This window comes from Artemia franciscana, chromosome 2 (genome assembly GCF_032884065.1).
Source record: "Artemia franciscana chromosome 2, ASM3288406v1, whole genome shotgun sequence".
NCBI lineage: Eukaryota > Metazoa > Arthropoda > Branchiopoda > Anostraca > Artemiidae > Artemia > Artemia franciscana.
The window spans coordinates 17,544,708-17,570,365 of record NC_088864.1 but is presented as its reverse complement, the minus strand read 5'-3'; the positions used below and the strand labels follow the sequence as shown (position 1 = coordinate 17,570,365).

The following is a 25,658-nucleotide window of genomic DNA, read 5'->3' as shown; positions in this document are numbered from 1 at the left end:
TTGAATTAATGCATGGTTTGATCTTGGCTCTCCGCACATAAATAACTAAAACGAAATTTGCATATTAATTTTTTGGGGCTAAATGGCTTTTTCATAGTTTTAATCGGAAGATTTTGAGAAAAAAGGAGTGAGGGAGGAGGCCTAGTTGCTCTCCAAATTTTTGATTACTTAAAAAGGCAACTATAACTTATAATTTTTTACGAACGTTTCCATAAGTAAAAAATGTATGTAACTTACGAAATAAATTACGTAGCGAACTTCTATATCCTATGTTTTTATTGCGTATATGAGGAGGCTCACCCCTCGTCGATACCTCGCTCTTTACATTAAAGCTTAAATTTTGTCCCAATTCCTTAAGAATGACCCCTGAATCACAAAGGCCGCAGAATAAATAGTTGAAATTACTAAAAATACTTTAGCATAAAGAGCGAGGTATTACGAGGAGATAAACCCCTAATATGCGTAACAATTTCTGTTTGTTTTAAGTTTTAATGCTGCTTCTCACTTTCAGTAGAAAAAGCTTTTCATATTTATTTTTTCATTTTTTTTAAATAATGCTAGAAAATCCTGCGCCCCCCTCCATTGAAAGTCTCTCCCCCATGAGAAGTTCCTCCATGGAAAGATCCTCCCCGGTAACCTTCCCCCCTCAAATATCCCCTCAAACCAAAAAATCCCCCTGAAAACGTCTGTACACTTCCCAGTAACCATTACTATATGTAAACACAGGTCAAAGTTTGTAACTTGCAGCCCCTCCCACGGGGACTGCGGGGGAGTAAGTCATCCCCAAATACATAGTTATTGGGTTTTTCGACTATGGTGAATAAAATGGCTATCTCAGAATTTTGATCCGGTGACTTCGGGGAAAAAATGAACGTGCCCTCCAATTTTTTGGTCACTTAAAAGGGCACTAGAACTTTTAGTTTCCGTTAGAATGAGCCCTTTAGCCACATTCTAGGACCATTGAGTTGATACGATCACCCCTGGGAAAAAAACAACAACAAAAAAACAAATAAACACGCATCCGTGATTTGTCTTCTGGCAAAAAAAATGCGAAATCCCACATTTTTGTAGATAGGGGCTTGAAACTTCTACAATAAGGTTCTCTGTTACGCTGAATCTAATGGTGTGAAATTTCGTTAAGATCGTATGATTTTTAGGGGGTGTTTCCCCCTATTTTCTAAAATGAGACACATTTTCTCAGGCTCGTAACTTTTGATGAGTAAGACTAATCTTGATGAAACTTATATATTTAAAATCAGCATTAAAATGCCATTCTTTTGATATAACTATTGGTATCAAAATTCCGTTTTTTAGAGTTTCGGTTACTATTGAGCCTGGTCGCTCCTTACTACAGTTCGTTACAACGAACTGTTTGATTAAGACGGTCAGAATCCACTTTTGTTTTTGAAACTATAATAAAAACATTGCTATAATTTCAATTTTAGATTTTTATATGTTTCAAAACGAATTCTAAATTTATATATTTTCATATACATATGTATATTGTTACCTAATAAACGTATCATCAAAAAATATTAATTTATTTTTCTTTTATATTTGTTGGGGTCGCTAAGAAACTGAAAATCATAAATGGGGTCGGGAATTACAAAAGTTTAAGAAGCCCTGCTATACAGTCATTTGAAGAAGCATAAGAAGCTGTTAAAGGGAAGACAATGACCTTAAGGAAGAGAGCTACAGCTTATAAAATCGACAAAATGACCGATTCATCATTAAGATAAATCATAAGTAGTGATGAGTATACAGAGACGGATTGCACACCTGAGGCTCTATAGATTATATCATAAGCCTCATAGCATACTTAAACGGCCACAAAATTAGCACAGTACAAGAGATACATAATCTGCACGATTCTATGAGAATATTACACATCCTTGTCAGGACATGTTTAACATATATTCAACCTTCACTGAATAAGAGGAATGACCAGTTAAGCAAAGCGATTTATTTGAATTCAAATGTTCTAATAGAATCAGATTAATCGGTGGAATGACCACGTTAGTAAAACGGTTTATATGAATTCAAATGGAATGGAAGAATCGGCGTAATCAGAAAAATGGCCACTTAAGTAAACCGTTTTATTTGATTTCAAGTTGAACAAATAGAATTTATGATACAGTATTGAACTTAAATTGACAGCATATATTAACAAAGGCAAAGTGTAACCGCTTGTATCATCATATCCGTGGGAATGAGCGTTTATGTCAACAATCTTTTTTTAGAGGGAACTTATGGGCATCTACGTCCCACCTCCAAGGGCCCCCATGCTCTTCCCCTAGCTTTTTGTCTCACTACCCAAAGAAACTAAAAAAAATGAAAAAAACTAACGAAAAATAAAAACCAATTTAAAATGAAAAGAATTTACTCGTAATGTAACTTTGCATGCTCATTGAGGATTTATAACGAAAGAAAACCTATACAAGTGTGATGTATGTAAAAAAAAATATTTTCTCATACTTCAAATTTGCCTATTCACCAAAGAATTCTAACACCTGAGAACCTATACAAGCGTAATTTATGCCAAAATAGGTTTGATGAGGCTCTAAACTTTCATGCACATGATATAATTCACAAGAAGGACCAGCCTTATGACTGTGATGTATGTCAAATAATTCTGAGTTTTACTTGCTGCCTGAGTACCAACAAAATTAATAAAACACTTTTGACTACAACAAACTTAGCTACTTGGTAAAACCCGAGTTTTTAAATTCGTGACTGAGTACATAAAAAGACCTTTTGACTGCAACAAACTCAGCTACTTGGTAAATTTCGAGTCTTTTAATTGCTGACTAAGTATAAAAAAACTAATAAAAAAGCACCGTTGCATACAACTAACAGAGAAGTAGGCAAAGTCCGAGAGTCTTAGTTTCTGACTGACCGTCAAAAATTTAATAAAAGCACTTTTGACTACAACAAACTGAACTACTTGGTAAATTCCGAGTCTCTTAATTGGTGACCGAATATCGAAATTCAGAAAAAGCACTTGCATACAACAAACTCGGCTAGTAGGTAAATTCCGAGTGCCATAGTTGCTGACTCAGCATCAAAAATTTAATATAAAAATAGCACTAACAAACCTAGTCAGACACATAAACACATTAAGAACACATGAGCGTGAGGTTAGGTTACATTAAGTTAACTACTTTAAAGTTTGTTTAGGTTAGATCAGCATGGCTGTTCACGCTAACCAAACCTGAACAAACTAAACTTGAAAGCGTTCAACTAAATGTAAACTAAACCCACGCTCCTATGTCCTTTGTGTGTTTACCAAGTAACCGAGCTTAGTGCATGCAAATTTTTTGGTACTGAGCCATTAACTAAAACAATAAGAATTTATCAACTTCCTCAGTTTATTATAGTCAAAAGTGCTTTTATCGAAAATAGCGACGATCAGTCACCAACTAAGACACTCGGAATTCATCAACTAACTAAGCTTTTTACCAAGTAGTTGATTTTGTTGTAGTCAAATTTGCAATTTCCCAATTTTTGGTCTTCAGTTAGCAAGCAAAACACGTGGAATTTACCAACTACCTTAGGTGACTGTAGTCAAGTGCTTTTTATTAAATTTTTGGATGCTCGGCCAACAATTAACATACTCGGAATTTGCCGAATAGCTTAATTTCTTGTATGCAAAAGTACAATTTCATCATTTTTGCAACTCAGTCACCAATTAAAGGACTTAGAATTTACTAAGTAGTCCAGCTTGTTGTAGCCAAAAGAACTTTTATTTTTTTTGGTACTCAGTCAGCAACTAAAAAATTAAGTATTTATCAACTAACTGTGTTTTTTTATAGTAAAAAGTGCTTTTATTAATTATTTGATACTAAATCAGCAACTAAGGCACTCGGAATCTACCTACTAGCTGAGTTTGTTGTATACAAAAGCGCTTTTTATCAATTAATTGTTTTTATGCTCAGTCACCAATTAAAAGACTCGGAATTTACAAAGTAGATGAGTTTGCTGTAGTTAAAAGTGCTTTTATTAATTTTTTGGTACTCAGCAAGCAAGTAAAACACTCGGAATTTATCAACTACCTGAGTGTATTGCCGTGAAGTGTTTTTTATTAAATTTTTTGATGCTCAGTCAGCAACTAAGACACTTGGAATTTGGATACTAGCTCAACTTGTTGTATGCAAGTGGTTGATTTTGTTGCAGTCAAAGATGCTTTCAATAATTTTTTGGTACTAGGCTGGCCAGTAGAACTTATCAACTACCTAAGTTTATTGTTCTCAAAAGTGCTTTTACTAAATTTTGATGCTCAGTCAGAAGCTAAGATACTCAGAATTTACCTACTAGCTGAGCATGTGTTATGAAAAAGCGTTCTTATTAAAGTTTTGATACTCCGTCACCAATTAAAAGACTCGGAATTCACAAAGAAGCTGAGTTGGCTGTAGTCAAAAGCGCTTCTATTAATTTTTTTACACTCAGTCACCAATTGAAAGACTTAAAATTCACGATATATCTGAACTCCCTCAGTTTATAGTAGTCAAAAGTGATTTCATTAATTTTTTGGTACTCAGCCAGCAACTAAGACATTCAGAACTTACCTAGTAGCTGAGTTTGTTCTAACAAAAGAGCTTTTTTTTATTAATCTTTAGATGTTCAGTCATCAATTAAAAGACTCAGAATTTACCAAGTAGCTGAGCATGCTGTAGTCAAAAGTGCTTTTAATAATTTTTTTGGGTATTCAGCCAGCAAGTAATACACTCGGAATTTACCAACTACTTGAGTTAATTGTAGTCGAAAGTGCTTCAATTAAATTTTTATACTAATTCAGCAACTAAGATACTCTGAATTTATCTACTAGCTGCCTTTGTTGTATCCAAAAATGTTGTTTATTAATTTTTTGATACTCAGTCATCAATTAAAAGATTCAGAATTTAGCAAGTAGTTGAACTCCCTTGGTTTATTGAAGTAAAAAGAGTTTTTATTAAATTGCCGATACTCAGTCAGTGACTCAGACACTTTCAATTTTTCTTCAAGTTGAGTTTGTTGTATGCAAAAGTGCGTTTATATAAATTTATTTGATACCAGTCACCAATTAAAAGACTCAGAATTTACCATGTAGTTGAACTCCCTTAGTTTATGTAGTCAAAAGTGCTTTTGTTTAATTTTTAGCACTCAGCCAGCAAATAAGACAATCAGAATTTTATTACTAGCTGAGCTTGATCTATTAAAAATTGTTGTTTTTTGTTAATTTTTTTTTTATATTGGGTCACCAATTAAATGACTGGGAATTTACCAAGTAAAAGAGTTTGTTGTAGCGGAAAGCGCTTTTATTTTTATTTTTTTTTGCATTCAGCTAGCAAGTAAAACACTCGGGATTTATCAACACCTGAGTTTTTTGAAATACTATTTATTAAAGTTATGCTCAGTCAGCAACTAGGACACTCGGAATGTGCCTACTAGTCGAGTTTGTTATATGCAAGTGCGTTTTTGTTGATTTTTGATATTCAGTCACAAATTAAAAGACTGAAAATTTACCAAGTAGGTGAGTTTGTTGTAGTCAAAATTGTTTTTATTAACCTTCTGGTACTCAGCCAGCAACTAAAACACTCAAAATTTATCAACTCCCCCAGTATATTGTAGTCAAAAGTGCATTTACTAATTTTTCATGCTTAGCCAGCAACTAAGACATTCAGAGTTTACCTTTTAGCTGAGTTTGTTCTATGTAGAAGTGCTTTTTTCAATTTTTATGCTCAGTCACCAAACAAAAGACTTGTAGTTTATCAAGTACTCGGTCAGACAGTAAAACACTCGGAATTTATCTACTTTTTAAGTTTAGTGTAGTCAAAAGTGTTTTAATTATCTTTTATACTCAGTAAACGACATAGCTATTTAGTTTAGACATACCTATAGGTTCTATGACTATCAAAGCTCTATGACTAATTTACCGTAGTTCTTCTGCCTTATGAATGACGAAAGGAGGAATAATAGAGACTTATCTATTAATAAATGAACTAACACCATTTTTATACAATCCTAATAAGGGGGTTAATGCCAGATTTGCCTCTCACTCAATCGGACTATCTGTCACGGCTTTTTCTACGATTAGCCATGGCTTGATGCCCACAGCTATTCAATTTTAATTCCCTTCTGACATACCATCCAAACTCATAAGGCTGCTTTTTTGGGAACTCTTTCATATACATGCAAATTTGAAACCTGAACAAACCTTTTTGACATACATTAAACTTGTGTGGGTTCTCGATTGTATGAATTCTTTGATGAACATGCAAATTTGAATTATGAGAGGACCTTTTTTTTACATACATCACGCTTGTATGGCTTCTCTTTCGTATGAAATCGTTGATGAGCATGCTAAGATATATTATGAGAAAACCCTTTTCATTTTTAAATGTTATTGTTTGCGTTAGTTTTTTCATTTTTAAATTTGTTTTCATTTTTCGTTATTTTATTTGATTTTTTATTTTTTTTTCATTTTTCGTTATTTTTTAAAATTTGTTCTACTTTTTATTTTTAATTTGTTCTGTTTTTTTTGTCGGGGGGGGGGAGTTGGGATAGGGGCATTTGGAACCCTCGGAGGTGGGAGATGGATAACGTTAAGCTCCCTCTAAAAAAAGTGTTGATATAAGTACTCATTCCCATGAATATGCTGATACAAGCGGTTACACTATCCCTAGGTTAATATATGCTGTCGAGAAAAGCTCTATGCTACACCATATATTCATTCAGTCCAATTTGAAATCAAATAAAACAGCTCACTTAAGTGGTCATTCCTCTGATTAGGGGAGAGTCGGGTAAGACGGACCGGGGGGCAAGACGGACCTTTTGTCATTGCTCGACTTGAGCGTCACCTTTTTATCACTTGTAGAGCTAGAAACAACGGCCATCTAGTGGCAAGTTTCGGAGCGAAGTCTGAGAGTTGAAGCCAATCTTGTCTTCGAGAAAAATATTTTTATTCGTTTTCACATTCTCGAAACCGGCTTTTGAGGTAAATGTTTTTCTTTTCTGGTGTTTCTAATGTTCTGTTTTACACTGTGGTAATCTTTCTTACAAATATGGAGGTCTAGGAGAGTGTGTGAGACATTAATTTTTTTCATTGCAGCGCCATCTTATGTTATAATTTTTAACCATTCCGAAAAAGCAGGTTTAGGGTAAGATGGACCACAGAGACAGCGGGTAAGACGTACCGGTCCGTCTTGTCCCCTATCATCTGGGATCTTTTTCGAAGTTATTATTTTTTACGTATTTTGTGAATATTGTGTTGCATTTATTGTTCCCGCATGTCAATTAGAAATACATTAAGCTGTCTCTCTTTTGCAGAATGGGAAAGTATACTAGGAAAACCACCCGCGGTCTCCACGACCAGGACTTACTGAGAGCAGCTGCTATGCGAGTTAAATCTGGTTCGCCGCTTCGCAAAGTTTCGAAAGAGGTTGGTTTGCCACGAAGCACAGTGCGAAGAGCAGTTGCAAAACTCGACGCAGCAGAAGATCCCCAATCAGTGGAGTTGGCAACTACCTTCAACTTTAAAAGTGAGTTCTCAGCAAACGAAGAGATACTTCTGAAGGACTATATGATCACGGCACAGCACATGCATCATGGACTTACGAAAAAGGAAGCAGGTCAGTTTGCATATGAATATGCCCAGGCCAAAGGGAAGAATGTGCCGAAGAACTGGACTGAAAATAAGTGTGCAGGAAAAGACTGGATGAATAGCTTTATGAGTCGTGTTGGGCTTTCCCTAAGGTCCTCCGAAACGACAAGCCTTGCCAGAGCCACCAGCTTCAACAGGACGAATGTCAGCGAATTCTTAAATAATTTAGAAGAGCTGCTTATAAAGCACAAGTATCCGCCGAATAGAATATATAATCTTGACGAGACTGGAGTAACCACCGTTCAGAAGACATTAAAGATGGTTGCAGAAAAGGGATCAAAGCAAGTTGGACGCATTACTTCGGCTGAGCGAGGGACGCTGGTAACAGTCGTAGGGTGTATCAACGCAGCTGGCCAGTCGATAGCCCCTTTCTTTGTCTTTCCACGAGTGAACTGGCTTCAAATTTTTCTCAATGGCACGCCCCCTAGAAGCACAGGAAAATGCCAGCCGTCTGGATGGATGACAGCCGAAATCTTCCCGGATATGATACGCCATCTGATCTCCCAAACCAGTTGCTCGCCCACAAATCGACTTCTGCTGATTATGGATAACCATGATTCGCACGTCTCATTGAGCGTGGTTAATCTTTGCAGAGAAAACGGCATTGACGTCTTAACGCTTCCGCCACATTGCAGTCACAAGCTGCAGCCTCTTGATGCTGCTGTTTATGGGCCATTCAAGCGATACTACAATGAAGCAGCTAACTCGTCGATGATTTCGAACCCAAACAGGAGGATTACCATTTATGAAATCGGAATATTCGTTGGAATCGCTTTTCCAAGAGCTTTCGTCATGGAAAACGTACTAAGCGGGTTCCAAAAAACAGGAATATACCTTTCAATAGGAACCTTTTCCAAGATCACGACTTTCTCGGCACCTTTGTGACAGACCGACCAGCACCAGAGACGTCTCCCATGACAGGCCAGTCTGCAGTTCCATCAACCAGCCCTGGCGACGAGAGCTTGAATAACGACGTGCTGCCAACTACCAGTAGCTCAGTGATTTCTGCGACTATGCCATTGACTCCAGAGTCGGTTCGTCCTCACCCTAAGGCGAGTTTCTATGCAAGAGACGGAAAAACGTCTAGGAAAAGAACAAAGTCCAAAATTCTAACGAACACACCTGGAAAAAACAGACTGGAAGAAGAATTTGAGCTGAAAAGAAAAAAATCAGAAAAGAAAGCTCAAAGAAAACGGCCTGAAAAGAGAAACCTCTCCAAACAGCCTGGGAACGGGGAAGACAGCTTCGATGAACATATCGCGTTGGATGATGAAAGTGATGACAGCGTGCATTTGGATGGGTCAGAGGAGGAGGAGTTTCTTGATGGAACCGAACCAAAAAGTGGGGATTTCTTGGTTTTGAAAGTGCCGACCAAGAAGAGCTTCAGGAATTATGTTGGAGTTGTGTGTGATTGTGAATCTGATGGTTTCCAAGTTCAGTTTTGGAAGCGATTAGCTCCATCGAGCAAATTCACGGCAACTGAAGAGATGAGCTTCGTGCGAAAAGAAGAGGTCATCATGAAGCTACCAAAACCGACCCCTTCGGGCGGAACGACGAGACAGTCGGCTCAGTTCGTTTTTCACGTAGATTTGGCCTCGTACAGTGTTTAAATATAGTTATTTGCTAACTTTTTACTTTTTTACTTACTACTAGTATTTTAAGTATTCGAAATAAAATTGTTTAGAGACAATCAATCTTTTTGAGCAATTGGGTCCGTCTTGCCCAAAGGGCTGGTCCGTCTTATCCTATGGGGTGGGCAAGATGGACCTTTTGACCAACTTCAGTTTTTTTATCTGGGCCCGGAAATACGGCTGATTTATGTGTGAAGAAGGTTTCTTTACGTAACTCAATGTTTTGGGGACAAGTTAGACACCTTTCGTCAGTCGTTGCTTGTTTCCAACCTCTTCCGCAGACGAAAAACCAAAATGGGGTCCGTCTTACCCGACTCTCCCCTACGCTGATTCTACCATTCAATTTGAATTCATATAAATCGGTTTACTAAAGGGGTCATTTCTCTTATTAAACAGATTCCACTAAAGCATTTAGATTCAAATAAGCCGCTTTACTTAACTGGTCATTCATCTTACTCAGTTAAGGTTTAATATATGTTAATCATGTCCTGACAGGAATATGTTATGTTCCCATGGAAGTATGCAAATTATGTGTATGTTATACTATGCTGATTTTGTACCCGTTGGAGAATGCAAATTATGCTCTGAATATATGCAATGAAGCTTAGGGTATAATCTTTAGAACCTCAGAATTGCAATCCGTCCCTGTTCACTCATCACTACTATAATATGACAAGGACCTCAAAATATGTTATGCTAAGCAAAGACAAATATTCAGTAATGCACGGGAAGAACACCTTAGACATTATGTTATGAGCTCATCAAAGATGTTTTATAGTCTGACTCCTTATAACATTCAATCACTGGCCGTGGATTATGGCTCAACAGTATCATTTCTTGACACCTATATTAACCATAAATCAAACATACAAAAACGGTGCAATTCATTCTTGAAGAAACACTATCGCTTGTCCATCGGAGAAGCTGGTGCAACTACCCTCAGCCAAGCAACAAGTTCAAAGAAACCAAACGTTGATATTTTTTGACAGTTGAAAATGCGCTAATGATCAAAACAAGTTTAAGGATAAGTATATTTTTAACGTAGATCAGACAGGTGTTCAAACCGCCCAGCGACCAAAAAAAAGCGGGGCCGAGAAAAGGGCACACCAAGTCGGAAAAGCGACGCAATCGGAAACTGTGTTTCACCCATGTCCATATAGTAGGATATGTAGGGACAATGGTAGCGCAATGTTGTCGTTACCACTACATAATTCTCACTGCTTGCATTCATCAGGCATATATGTCTTTCAGCCTTTTAATTTTTTTTCTGCAGTAGATGACTTGATGACAAGTACTTCAGGCAAAAATGATACAATCTACGTTACTCTTAGAATAGTCCGGACTACTGTTCCTAAAGCTAACGCACCTGAGAACATAATTTTGAGATTGACAGGATCTGGCATTGTGTCATATATTCGTTGAATATTTACAGAAATTGATTTTTCTCCGACTTGTGTAACAGTGAGACCAGTACCGGCTAACGAGGAATTTTCTATCACTGAAACAATCATTTATGTACATAGCCTTTCTGCTGGTCCTTCAACTTCAAACCAGGCCCTCCAGCAAACATCATCAGAGGCTGGAATTCTAACAGGAATTTGGAGTCTAATAGACAATGGCTCATTTCCAAAAAATGACGAAAGAAAGAAAAACTGTCTCTTACGGTGGCAATTTTAACGAGCACGCCTGTTAAGGAAAGACTGAAAACAGAATCAAAGTAAAACTAAAAAAGAGACTTTTTAAGGCTGAAAAGTGATAATGCAAGTTGTACAAAACCATAGATGGGAGACTCAAGATTGAAAAAAAAATTGTAATCTACGAATAAAGAAGACACTGATACCGATAAGACAAAAACCAAAGAAACAATCATAGCTCGAGGAAGAAAAGGATGCTTTTTTATTTTGTCTGTTTGAAGCCGTATTCCATGTCAACATTGGTGAGGATTGGAGCCATTGTGTTGCATGTAAGAGAAAGACTGTTAAGGAAAGACTGAAAACAGAATAAAAGTAAAACTAAAAAAAGAGACTTTTTAAGGCTGAAAAGTGAAAATGAAAGTTGTACAAAACCATAGATGGGAAAGTCAAGATTGAAAAAAAATATAATTGTAATCTACTAATAAAGAAGAAACTGATACCGATAAGACAAAAACCCAATCATAGCTCGAGGAAGAAAAGGATGCTTTTTTATTTTGTCTGTTCTAAGCCGTATTCCATGTCAACATTGGTGAGGATTGGAGCCATTGTGTTGCATGTAAGAGAAAGACTGTTAAGGAAAGACTGAAAACAGAATAAAAGTAAAACTAAAAAAAGAGACTTTTTAAGGCTGAAAAGTGAAAATGAAAGTTGTACAAAACCATAGATGGGAAAGTCAAGATTGAAAAAAAATATAATTGTAATCTACTAATAAAGAAGAAACTGATACCGATAAGACAAAGACCCAATCATAGCTCGAGGAAGAAAAGGATGCTTTTTTATTTTGTCTGTTTGAAGCCGTATTCCATGTCAACATTGGTGAGGATTGGAGCCATTGTGTTGCATGTAAGAGAAAGACTGTTAAGGAAAGACTGAAAACAGAATCAAGGTAAAACTAAAAAAAGAGACTTTTTAAGGCTGAAAAGTGAAAATGAAAGTTGTACAAAACCATAGATGGGAAAGTCAAGATTGAAAAAAAAAAATAATAGTAATCTACTAATAAAGAAGAAACTGATACTGATAAGACAAAAACCCAATCATAGCTCGAGGAAGAAAAGGATGCTTTTTTATTTTGTCTGTTTGAAGCCGTATTCCATGTCAACATTGGTGAGGATTGGAGCCATTGTGTTGCATGTAAGAGAAAGACTGTTAAGGAAAGACTGAAAACAGAATCAAAGTAAAACTAAAAAAAGAGACTTTTTAAGGCTGAAAAGTGAAAATGAAAGTTGTACAAAGCCATAGATGGGAAAGTCAAGATTGAAAAAAAAAAATAATTGTAATCTACTAATAAAGAAGAAACTGATACCGATAAGACAAAAACCCAATCATAGCTCGAGGAAGAAAATGATGCTTTTTTATTTTGTCTGTTTGAAGCCGTACTCCATGTCAACATTGGTGAGGATTGGAGCCATTGTGTTGCATGTAAGAGATGGGCGCATTTCGCGTGTGGAGAGGATAAGAAATTGTACACATATAAAACTGCACCTCAGATGTGGAAATACAACCCAATGATTCAGTATACAGTGAACCTAGTGACACAACCAAGCATTTAGCATGAGAAAGTTTAGTCCATTAGCGTGAAGAGCAATTGAATTTAACTGTCTCAGACTGAATTTAAATTGCGCTCATTAAAAACGTTTGTATTTCGATTCATGACTGCTTATTTATTGCAATTCATTCAGAATTTAAATATCCCTTACTACACTATCAACATGCCCCGATGTGGGGTAGGTTGATACACCTTGAGCCGTCAAGTGAAAGAAATTCCAGTATATTTTTTGCCTAGTTTTTATCAAAATAAAAAATATATTTGTAAAATAACGTATAGGCTTTAAGTTTTTTTTTTATTTATTTATTTATTTTTTTTTTTTTTTTTTTTTTTTTTTTTTTTTTTTTTTTTTTTTTTTTTTAAGGGTGAATGTTGCTAAGTATTGCTTATGAAAATGTTAAAACTGTCTCAACTAGCCCCACTCTTCCGTATTATTAAGCAACACAACTGGAATATTATCTCTACTTTTGATGACTGCAGATCACCTAACAGTTGACATTACAATATTTCTTTAAATGGGCACCATATCTTTCAATTTTCTATATAAATGATACAACAACTGATATTCTACGACCAAAAGTTCGATACGACCCCCGGGCAAAAAAAGAATATAACAGCAAATAAATATGCTCGGTGACAGCTCTTCTCAGAAAATACAAAACTCATTAGTTTGGTTCATAGTGGCTTGAAACTTTGCACCATGGTGCTCAGTTCAGCATGGTGCTGAAATGGATAGTGTTGAGATTTTCCTCCTTTTGAAGACGTTGTCCTCCTTTTTCATAGACGATGAATTATGATCAGTTCTTACTTTCATATGACTTAAAACTATCTTTAAACTTAATTAATTTTCAGTATTCTTTATATGCATATAAAAATATTACTACCGGGGGCGAAAGATTCCCAAGGTTGTGTTCGTACTCTCTTGGCTCTGTAGAGCACTTAGGAAAAGTAATATAAATTGAATTTAATGAACCTGCAATCGCTGATCGAAAAATCAAGCGCTACTGTTGGTACGATTTTGTGTCTGGATGTCATGATCCAACAGTGCAATGCTCCTTAGATAAATTATTTACGGATCTAATTTTGGATAGGATAGGTAGAGGAATCCCACCATTTAAAAAAAAGTCAACTTGGGGATAATATTTTTCCTTTGATGGGGGGGGGGGAATCTACGGTCTCAATTTAAAAAAATTAAAAAAATGACAAAAACGAATTTATTATATCTATTTTAATTATTTGATCATTAATTTTCTATTTCTTTGCAAAAAGTCTCACTGTTTGTGCATGTCTTTTCTTAAGATTTTCAGGCAAAAAAAGAAGATTTTCAGAGATGCTGCACCAGTACATGGCAAACATTCTCTATGAGTATAGTTTTCAATGGTTAAAATTTTTACAGCGAATAGGTCTACACGGCTGCAATCATTCGGGATAAAATCTTCCGGCGAATCAGTTTTCCTTTGATTAAATTTTTCTGCTAGTGCTACCTTCCATGAGAACAAATCTATAGAGACAATTTTCACCAACGTTTCAGAAAATCAAAGTTACTGATCTACAGATGACACCCCACCATCAAGTCCGCTAGCCTTCCCTTAAAAGTACGTGATCAACAGGGGCGAATTTTCTATGGAGCAGGGAAGCAGCTTCCCCCCCAGACCCAAGCCCTCCCCCCTCAGCTGAAATTTACTGTCTTCAAAAATCTTGTCAACACTAAGATAGGCCTACATAATTCAAGCATCCAGAGAGACAGATCGGTTTTCTTTAGTATAACTTTTTTATATGTATAATTTTTTATTATATATTTTTTTTTAGTATATATGCCTTAATCGTACTATATGGGTCATTTTCCAAATTTCACTGTCCTTTTCACTTGACTTGGGAAATTGGCTCTAACTTTGCCCCATCCCCCAAGGATTTCGACGAAATTACGCCACCGATGTGCAGTCATGCAATGCTATACACAAATATTCATTCATTTGAAGTAAGCTTGAAAATCATTGTTTACAAACTAAATTGATTTTATGCGCGCTTTATACTAAAGAGAAGAATGTGTAACAGCGTGCGTCCTTGGAAAATCTGAGGTTTTATAGAAGGATATTAAGTATTTTGAATCACTGGCTTTGGTTCGATAAAATCAGCCCTGAGAAGAAAAAAAACTAACAAATAAATTAAAAATCACTAAAAATTTGGCTAAAGGCAAATGAAGCTTTTTTAGGTACTCACGTGTTAATAGCGACCACACCAAAGAAGTAAAGTAAGATTAATAAAAAAAGAAGTAAATAAAAATAATAAATATAAAATATAATAATAATAAAATATAAAATATAATAAATAATAATAAAAATAAGAATAAAAATAATAAAGAAGTAAAAAATAAAAAAGAAGTAAAGTAAATTAAGTAAATGAAATAAACCAAAATATGTTTATTTACCAAATAAACATTTATTTACGAAAAAAAGCAAAATATGATCAAAATGTAATACTTCAGTAACAAAACTATGAAAAATATAACACAAGGATTATGGAAAGCAGGTCGCCCAGAACGTATTATATCAAATACCTAACCAAATCTATTTATTAAATGTGTAATTAAAATATACCTGCATAGTTACCATTTGTGTCACTCTAGCTATGCTAATTTTCTCCAAGTAGACCCAGAGAACCGGTTTCATTATAGATCAAGAATAAAGTGTGGTCGTTATAACACGTAAGTACCCTTTTTTATATATTAAAAGTGTTTATTGCTCATTTCCAGAGTTATTAGGTATTGTGAGATTTGGTGTAGGTTTCATAGAGGTTGTTCCCTTTTTAATGGGCGGTTGCCCTATTTTTTAATTATGAAAATTTCTTATGCTGTGAACTTTTAATAACCAGATTTAACTCACAATTTTTTACACATGTGAAATCAGCGTAACAAGGAGATTATTTAATAACCAATTTTGCAGTGTTAATGATAAAAGTTCTAAATGTATCAAAAGCGTGATTATTTCTGACTTTTTTCTGCTACCATAGTATTAAATGCATTAGTCTGTTGGACCAGCTTCCTTTTTTTTAAAAATTTGGTTTTCAATGGGAAAGAATGACTCTTCAGTTTAAATATCAAATAAAAAACAGATTTTGCAGCCGAAAGTAAGGAGCAACATTAAATTTAAAAGGAACATAAATTCTTCCGTATGTGAGGGAGGCTGCCCCTTCCTCAACATTTAATTTTTACGCTATAGTTTCATTTTTTCCCCGATTCTTTAAGAACAATTGGTAAAACACAAGTGCCGTTTAATTGGAATGACAAGCTTTTCTAAGGGCTTCATTTGATTTTGTTCTGATTTTCCTTTGCTTTATGTTTAATTTGTATTTGAACCTTATTTGAGCTTTAAAGACTTGGTCTACATTTGCATCACCCTATTTTCATCGTTCTGCAAGTGTATGTTCGTTTTTAATTGTTTATTGGCTTCTTTTATTTATTTTTTCTATCTTTTGCTCTGTCCTTTTCAAACTTTGTAGATGAGATTTAAATTAAATGAATAAATAAAATAATGATTATGTTTTCATTTTACCACTTAACTATTTTTGCTATTTTGACAGATTACGTTTGCATATGTTCCAACAGTTGCGCTTAACAAACTGCGATATCATTACATATTCCCTTGTTTAATTAAGTATTTCGTATACACTTACTATTTTAATACTTACTATTACTATTAAATACTTACTATTAAGTATTTCGTATACACTTACTATTAGGGTATCAGCTCAGTCTTTCCACTCCAGAAGGAAAGAATAAAAAAATCCAGAAACAGCTTTAAGATATTCTAAAATACCTATTTGTTTTATTCCTAAATACAACCGGCTTCACTTGCCCCCCCCTCTCATAAATATTATCTTTTTTAATATTGTTAGCTTATTTTCAGCGGAATAACCTACTGTCCCTTTTCCACTGACCCACTCATTGCTGATTTATATATAGTCTAAGTAGGCTACGATTATAACATAAGAAAAGTAAACAATATGTTTATGACCAGTAAACCATAGATGTTATTGTAAACTGGCCGGCTTAAATGTTGGATATTTCTTGAAACAGGGAATCATTCACTTTACTCCACCTGATGTATATTTCAGAGTGCCAGGTGTTCTGACCTGCGAGCTAAACTTGTGTAACACATGAGACGCACTGCCTCGTGTGCACGATTTCGGAAAGTGGGCTGCCCTTCACCCTCGATCGTTTGGGTTTGGACGAAAATGCAAGTTTTCGCTACTGAATTTATCATGGTTGCAATGGTAGCTGCAGCATAATAAAGAGCGAACCACAGATCATAGCAACCAAAAATTAAAATCACGACTCGAGAAAAACTACTTAGTGAAAAAATTGCCATCTGACACTGATTCACGAATGGTAACTAGTATTTCCGTTCGTCTTAAAAGCAAAAGTTTATTGCAGAAAGAAATTTATGGTGATTTCAAAAAAAGCCTGAAATCCCTTGAAAATGGTATCAGATCAAAATGAAAATTATCAAACAGGTCGTGGTAACGAACTGTAGTAAGGAGTGACCCGGCTCAATAGTAACCAAGACTCTAAACACGGAATTTTGATGCCAACAGCTACACCAAAAGAATCGCATTTTAATACTGATTTTAAATATATAAGTTTAATCAAGTTTAGTCTTACCCATCATAAGTTACGAACCTGGGAAAATTTGGCTTATTTTAGAAACTAGGGGGAAACACATTCGAAAAGTCATAGAATCTAAACGAAAATCACACCATCAGATTCTGCGGATCAGAGAACCCTGTTGTAGAAGTTTCAAGATCCTATCTACAAAAATGTGGAATTTTGTATTTCTTGCCAGAAGGCAGATCACGGATGCGTGTTTATTTGTTTGTTTGTTTTTTTTCTGTTTTTTCCCCCAGGGGTGATCGTATGGATAGTTCTAGTGCCCTTTTTAAGTGACCAAAAAATTGGAGGGCACCTTGGCCCCCCCCTCCCGCGCTAATAATTTTCCCAAAATCACCGGATCAAAATTCTGAGATAGCCATTTTATTCAGCATAGTCGAAAAATCTTATAACTACGTCTTTGGGGACGACTTACTCCCCCACAGTCCCCGTGGGAGGGGCTACAAGCTACAATCCTTGACCAATGGATACATATAGTAATGGTTATTGGGAAGTGTACAAACGTTTTCAGGGAGATTTTTTGGTTGGGAGGAAGAGTTGTTGAGAAGAGCAGGATATGTTGGGGGAGCTTTCCATCGAGGAATTTGTCATGGGGGAAGAAAATTGTCATGAAGGGAGCTCAGGATTTTCTAGCATTATTTAAAAAAATGAAAAAATAAATATGAAAGTTTTTTTTCAACTGGAAATAAGGAGCAGCATTAAAACTTAAAACAGACAGAAATTATTACGCATATGAGGGGTTCACCTCCTCTTAATACCTCGCTCTTTACGCTAAAGAATTTTTAGTAATTTCAACTATTTATTCTACGATTTTGTAATTCAGGGGACATTCTTAATGAATTGGGACAAAATTTAAGTTTTAGTGTAAAGAGCGAGCCACTGGTGAGAGGGTGAACCCCCTTCATATATGTAGTGAAAACATGAGAATACAAAAGCTAGTTACGTGAGCTAATTTATAAGTTACGTTTATCTTTTACTAATAAAAACAATCGTATAAAATTAAAAGTTCTAGTTGCCTTTTTAAGTAACCAAAAAATTGGAGGGCAACTAGGCTTCCTCCCCCGCTCCTTTTTTCTCAAAATCATTCAGTCAAAACTATGAGAAAGACATTTAGCCAAAAAAAACAAATATGGAAATTTCGTTATAATTATTACGAAATTCGGCGGAAAACAATTATTTTGATTTCGGCGGATAGCCGAAATCAAAACGCATTGATTCAAAAACATTCAGAAATTAAATAAAAAACAAGTTTTTTTAACTGAAAGTAAAGAGCGACATTAAAACTTAAAACGAAAAGAAATTCCTTCGTATATGAAAGGGGCTGCTCCCTCCTCAACGCCCCACTCTTCACACTAAAGTTTTTTACTCTTTTAAAAAGTAGAGTTGAGAGAAAGTGTCAAACTTTTCCCGTCAATCCCCCGTTTTCAGGGGGATTTTTTTTGGTTGGGAAGAGGGGTTGAGGAGAGGGGGTTATGTGAGGGAAATTTTCCATGGAGGAATTTGTCATGGGGGGGAAGAAGATTTCCAGGAAGGGGCGCAGTATTTTCTAGCATTATTTAAAAAAAAACAATGAAAAAATAAACATGAAAAAGTTTTTTCAACTGAAAGTAAGGTGTAGCATTAAAACTTAAAACGAACAGAAAATATTACGCATATAAGGGGTTCACCTCCTCCTAATACCTCACTCTTTTCGCTAAAGTATTTTTAGTAATTTCAACTATTTATTCTACGGCCTTTGTGATTCATGGGTCGTTCTTAAGGAATTAGGACAAAATTTAAGCTTTAGAGTAAAGAGCGAGGTATTGGCGAGTGGGCGAACCCTCTCATATACGAATAAAAACATACGAATACAAAATTTTGTTACGTAAGCCAATTCGTAAGTTACGTATATCTTTTACTAATGAAAACGCTCGTAAAAAACTAAAAGTTCTAGTTGCCTCTTTCAGTACCCAAAAAATTAGAGGGCAACTGGGCCTCCTCCCCCTCCTTTTTCCCAAAATCGTTCCAACAAAACTATGGGAAAGCCATTTAGCCAAATAAATAAATATGCAAATTTCGTTTTAATTATTCATCTGCGGAGGGCCGAAATCAAAACATGGATAACTAAAAAACGTTCAGACATTAAATAAAAAAAAAAGTTTTTTAACTGAAAGTTAGGAGTGACGTTAAAACTTAAAACGAACAGAAATTACTCCGTATATGAAAGGAACTGTTCCCTCTTCAACGCCCTGCTCTTTACGCTAAAGTTTTTACTGTTTTAAAAAGTAGAGTTGAGAGAAAGATTCAAACTTTAGCGCAAAGAACGAGGAGTTGAAAAGGGAACAGCCCCTTACATATACGGGGTAATTTCTGTTCGTTTTAAGTTTTAACGTCGCTCCTTACTTTCAGTTAAATAAGACTTTTTTAGTTAATAGCTATGAGACCAAGATGTTATCTAATAAATCAATCCAATATTTCAGTCTTCTGTTCAATGACTTTGCGGTTATTATAAAATATTTATTTTTACGATCATATTTTCATTGTATACTGATAGTTACTGATATCACAGCTCGTGTAAGACTGAAAAGCTTCTCCTGGAAACAGGGAAATAAAATTAGTTGGTTATTTGTACTAGTTTTACTGATATATTTTAGATAGATTGTGAAGCAATAATTTTTATGTGTTTTAAGTTTCAACTTCACTCTTTACTTTCCTAAAAAAAAACTTTGTTTTTTTTAATTAATTGTATTATAATCTAATTTTAAACAGTTTGGTCATCATTAAAAACTAAGTATAAGCCATCCTAAAATTGGGGCTATCGAGAAAGAAACATGTTAACGAAACAATCATTTCTTCATAATATGCAGAAAATTTGCACTGGATAGTTCTAGTAAGTGATTCCACTATACTTCACCACCTCCCTAACATCCAAATTTAGAACTGGAATCGGTCTTGGCCTTCGCCCTCAAAGGCCAATGGCTTGGTTTTGAATTAAAATCAAGTAGTTGGAGGGAAATCAAGCCATGGCTAGTTGTAGAAAAAGCCAAGACAGATAGTTCGAGTTAGTGAGAGACAAATATGGCAAAAGCCCTTTTTAGTGAGTTTGAATCAAAAGCAAGTAGTTGGGGCATGAAGCCATGGTTAATGGTAGAAAAGCCAAGACAGATAGTCCAAGTGAGTGAGAGGCAAATATTGAATAAGCCCTTTTTAGGATTGTATAAAAACGATGTCATTTCAGCTGTTAATGGATAAGTTTATCATCCATCCATTCATAGGTCATTCCTAGGGACAAATTGCTACTCGCAAGGACTGATTCCACCTCAATATTGCTTAATGGAATCCTTTAAAACTTAAGATTGTTTTCGCATTTTGTGTATTGGTATTTAACGAAATCTGAATGGTGATTTCCAACCCCCTCCAAAAGATAAAAACTTTACACTTATCCACATAGGATGAATGTCCAAAATTATACAAAACACAATAAAAATCAGTCGCAGTACCCTGGGAATCACTTGGCCCATAGACTAGCCAGTGATTCTGTTGGCTTATGGCGCAGTTTTCAAAGATTTATTGGTAACTAACTGTATATAAGGAAGGACTCTGCCCAATAGTAACAGAAACTGTAAAAATAGAATTTTAATAACGATAAATGCACCCAACGCATGGGCTTTAAATACTGATTAAATGAAAAAAAACTTTTGAACTGAACGTAAGGTGCAACACTAGAACTCAAAACGAATAGAAATTAATCCGTAGATTAATCCGTAGATGGTTGCTCATCTACGGTTGCCCTCCTTGCTCTTGACGCTAAAGTTTCAGCATTTTTAAAACAACTTCCATTTCAACTAAAATGTCCTTGTGTTGCAGGAATCGTTCTTAAAAATTTGGACAAACAGTCAAACTTTAACGTAAACAGCAAGCTATTGGGGGGGGGGAGCACCCCTTCATATACGAAATAATTTCTGTTCGTTTTGAGCTTTAATGTTGCTCCTTACTTTCGGTTAAAAAACGTGTTTTCTTTTTTTTTATTTAATTTCTCATCATTTTTCAAATAATAATCATAAATCTAGATCACCCTGCAGGAAAAACCCTCCTCCCCCTCAAGAGAACTCCGTAGAAATTTCCTCTCGCTTAAAATGTAACCCAGCCGTAAAATTATTTCATAGCTGAAAATACCCCCCCCCCCCGTAAAATTTATTGCACAGTTCAGTCTGAAAAATTCTCCTTAGCACGCCTCAATTTGAAAACACTTTAATTTCTAAAATCCTCCAAAATCCCCCTTACCTTGGAAACTTTTTCCCATAAATCCAAACACGCTGAAATAAGCCCCCCGATGATTCCCCCGAAACATCTTCACATGCAGAAATAAGTTGGCAAAGTGAAAGTTAGACAAATAAAAAGGATTGTGAAGGAATTCTGTTAAATCCCCCCAGTGTAGAATTTTCCCTCGAAATTTTACCCCTTGAAACTTCCCTCCCCACGGAAAATACTCCCTATGGGAAACCAACCCAAAGCACAAAATCCCTCCTCCCCAAAAATATGTCTGTATACTTCCCTTTAACAAATGTTATACGTAAGCAATTGGCAAATTTCATAGCTTACAGGCCTCTCCCCACGGAGGTCATATTACCCCTAAAGACCCAGTTGTTGGAGTTTTCAACTATACTGAACAAAATGATTACCTCAAAATTTTGATCGGACAACACTGACCCCCAAATAGAGATTTTAATTTCTGTTCGAATGCACCCCTCCCAATCTTTCAGGAGTATAATTTCGGTATGATCAGCCCTGGAAAAAAATAACAAATAAATAAATAAATATTCTGGCAAAAAAGGATAAAATTCCGCATTTTTGTACGTAGGAGCCTGAAACTTTCACAGTAGAGTTCTCTGATACGCCGAATGTGGTGGCGTAATTTTCATTAAGATTCCTTGACTTGTAAGGGGTGTTTCCCCACTTTTTGAAAGTTAGCCAAAATTTCTCAGGCTCGTAACTTTTGGTGGCCAACACTAAACTAGATGAATCTTATATATTTAGAATAAGCATAATAAACTGATTCTTCTAACGTAAAATCGCACTTTTAGAATTTCGGTTACTATGAAGCCGAGTCACTCCTTACTCACGCTTCGTAACCATGAACTGTTTAATTCCGAATTATTATTTAAGTTTAATATTTCCCATCAAAAGCTACGAGCCTGAAAAAATTTGTCTGATTTTCAAAAAGAGGAGAAACCTCCCCTAAAAGTCAAGCAATCTTATTAAAAATCACACCATCAATTTCAGCGTGTCAGAGAACCCCACTGTGTAGGTTTATGCTCCTATCTGCAAAAATGTAGAATTTTGAATTTTCTGCCAGAAGAAACATCACGGATGTCTGTTTATTTGTTTGCTTTTTTGTTCTTCCCAGGGATGATCGTATGGAATCAGTGTCCTAGAAGATCGGGAGAGGAAATATAAATCAATTCTGAACAAGTTAATGTTGCTTAAGTTGCTCCTTAATTTCAGTTGAAAAAAAATGTGTTTCTTATTTAATTCCTGATTGTTTTTTCAAATAATGTGGAGAAGTCCACCTTCCCCTTCGCGGAAAAACGTGCTTTTTTTTAAGTGACCCAAAAATTGGAGGGCCAATATTTGGAGGGCCTACCACGTTTTTTAACCAAAAGCCGTCCGATCGAAATATTGAGACATTCATTCTGTTCAAAATAGTTGAAAGGTCAAGTAAGCATGCTTTTGGATATTACTTTACCCTCTCTCTCTGGAAGAGGGCTGTAAACTGTGAAATTTACCCACTATCTACATATATTATTTGTTATTGAGACGGAGATTTTTCAGGTGAATTTCGTGGGGGAACTTCTAAGGGAGAAATTTTCCACGGGGAGATTACCACCAGAAGAAAATCTCGGTAAAATTCTAGTTAATTGACTTCTTGCTATCTCAGAAAGGGTTTAGGTTAGGAAAATGAAACTTTCAGGGATGAATCTACAGAGTAAAGTATGTCCCGGGAGGGTATTTTGAAGCAGCTAGCTCCACTCTTTCTCCCTCTAGAGGGCCCTGACCTTTGATGACCTTTAAAAATATGTGTGTTATAAAAGTGAAACCTTGTAAAATAGATCTTCTGCTTAATTGAAGTACAACAAAATTGTTGTCAGGTTCATAACTTAGCTCAATTCCATTTTATAAGGTTTTAAAGATGTGCAAATACATTTCCTAAATTGTGAAAGAAAACACTGATATGGCTCAAAATTCTACTCAAATAACAGTAATTGCATTTTCAGAACTAAAGGCAGAGAAAAAGCAACTAGTAACTGAAAATTAAGGTAAAATGTTGCTTTGTCAAAATTTCAATAGGTCCCTCTAGAGGGAGAAGGATTGGAGTGGGTACTTTAAAATACCTTCCCAGGACATACTTTAGCCTGTAGACCCATCCCTGAAAGTTTCATTTTCCTAACCTAAACCCTTTCCGAGATAGCAAGAAGTCAATTAACTAGAATTTTACCGAAATTATCCACTGGACATTTCCCAGGGAGAAACTTTCCGTTGGGAGAGGGATTTCCAAAAAAAAATTTCAACATTTCCACCATAACCTAGAAAAAAAAATCAGAAATTAAATAAACAACAAGTTTTTTTCAACTAAAAGTATGCTAAGGAGCATTTTTCTGGCAGAATAGTACGCGAGAAATTTTCTCAGGGGAATTTGTAGCAAGGATGGCACAGCCCCGGGGTGATTTCCTAGGGGAGGATTTTACGCGGGAGGAATTTTCCATGAAAGAATTTTTCATGGGGGATTTTTTGTCGAGGGGGAGTTTTCCGCGAAGGGGAAGGCGGACTTCTCCACATTATTTGAAAAAACAATCAGGAATTAAATAAGAAACACATTTTTTAACTGAAATTAAGGAGCAGCTTAAGCAACATTAACTTGTTCAGAATTGATTTATATTTCCACCAATTTGAGAATGAAGGAAACATTTTGTCTTTCATAGCTACTTGGATCTTATTCGTATAGGCCCTATTAAATAAAAAGGATACTTTTTGGTAAAATTCTAGTTTATCCACTTAAAAAGTTGCATTTTTTATTTAATAGGGCCTACATTAATATTATCCAAGTAGCTATGAAAGATAAAATTTTCCCGCTTTATCTTACTGGTGGAAACATAAAACAATTTTAAACAAGTTAATGCTCAGGATACAGGCAGGTGAGCAGGCATTTCTTTTTTGTGAAGGTTTAAAATACATAAAAAGTAAGTAGGCTAAACTGTTCGAAAAACTAACAGAATGAATTCTACAATGCTGAAATTTTTGGAGGTTGAGCTCCAAGCCTCCCCTCTTCCCTGACAAGGCTAACTAAAATAAGAAAAACAATACCTGATATTAAGAGGCCGGCTACCAGCATGTGAAAAAGCACTTCCATTTGGTGTTGCGTGTTCAATAACAACTTGTGGCACATTCCTCCCGCGCTCACACTCTTTTAGCTTTCTTTGATGTCTCACTCGCCGTATACACGAATAGACAATTACAATACCCAATAAAAAAGCAAGAGTGCATCCAACAGCTATCCCGATGATGAATTCTGAACTCGGATTAACATTATTGGTTATTTGACCTGTTCCTTCGGAATGCTGAAATGTTTCGGTGTTCGTTTCAACTTCCAAAGATCTTCCACGTATATCGATTTTTAGCTGTGAGTCGATGGGCAAAAGTTTTGATTGAGATTCCATGACACCATTCAAAATCCCTTAAATTTACACTGAATTATCCGTCCGTAAAAAGCTTTATCTATGAATACGGGCAATCGTCGTGGTTCTTCAATTTCTTTGCCAAAAATTAAAGTGTTTCATACACACTCATAAATTGTGTGTCAACGGCCTTGGATAGCAAGGGCAGGCTTATTTGGGAGATTCACTTCAAAAACCTGAAATTAATCAACTCATTAGCAGGGTTTGTAGTTTGACGGGTAGGCTTCGGATATTGAACTGAAAGGATCAAAACATCTGGCCATGGAAGAAACTGAAAGCAGTTGTAACTAGGTCTACATTAAATATATTTGGGTTGCTTGAAAGCAAACTGGTTCTGGCAAGCAAATGTACTCTACCAAATAGGGTTAGAGCATTGTTAATCCTCGAATTGGGGTATAACTATTTGATTAGTTCAAAGATACTTATAGGATTTTGAATTTTCCACTACTAGCGGGAACGATTAGAACCCATTTACTTGCCAGGAAAAACGCCATCCTTGTTTAAGCCACTGCCTGGATAAGGGCAAGAGTAGGGGTTTATCACCCCCGCAGAAAATGCCCTGGTATTTACGAATTATAAAAAACACTCGAGAAGTGTGCTCTGTAAGATCCAAAAACCGGTGTAGCTATCTGTATTCGTAGACAATTAGGCTAGCTTAGGCTCAGTAGAAAAACTACGGTGTAGGTAGGTGTATTTTAATTATATGTTTAATACAAAGAGTAGGCATTTTGGTTAGGTATTTAATATAATGTGTTCTAGGCGGCCTACTT

General features: G+C 35.6%; 1 protein-coding gene across 2 annotated transcripts in view; it reads right to left on the bottom strand.

The window, feature by feature from the left end:
- LOC136038007 (uncharacterized) overlaps positions 1-25,658 on the bottom strand; it is a 64,773-nt gene that overhangs the window by 15,077 nt on the left and 24,038 nt on the right. For both annotated transcript variants that reach the window (XM_065720940.1, XM_065720930.1), the window contains exon 2: positions 24,518-25,064. In XM_065720940.1, the coding sequence (XP_065577012.1) occupies positions 24,518-24,870 (353 nt within the window). In that variant the 5' untranslated portion in view covers positions 24,871-25,064. The remainder of the gene's footprint in view (positions 1-24,517; positions 25,065-25,658) is intronic.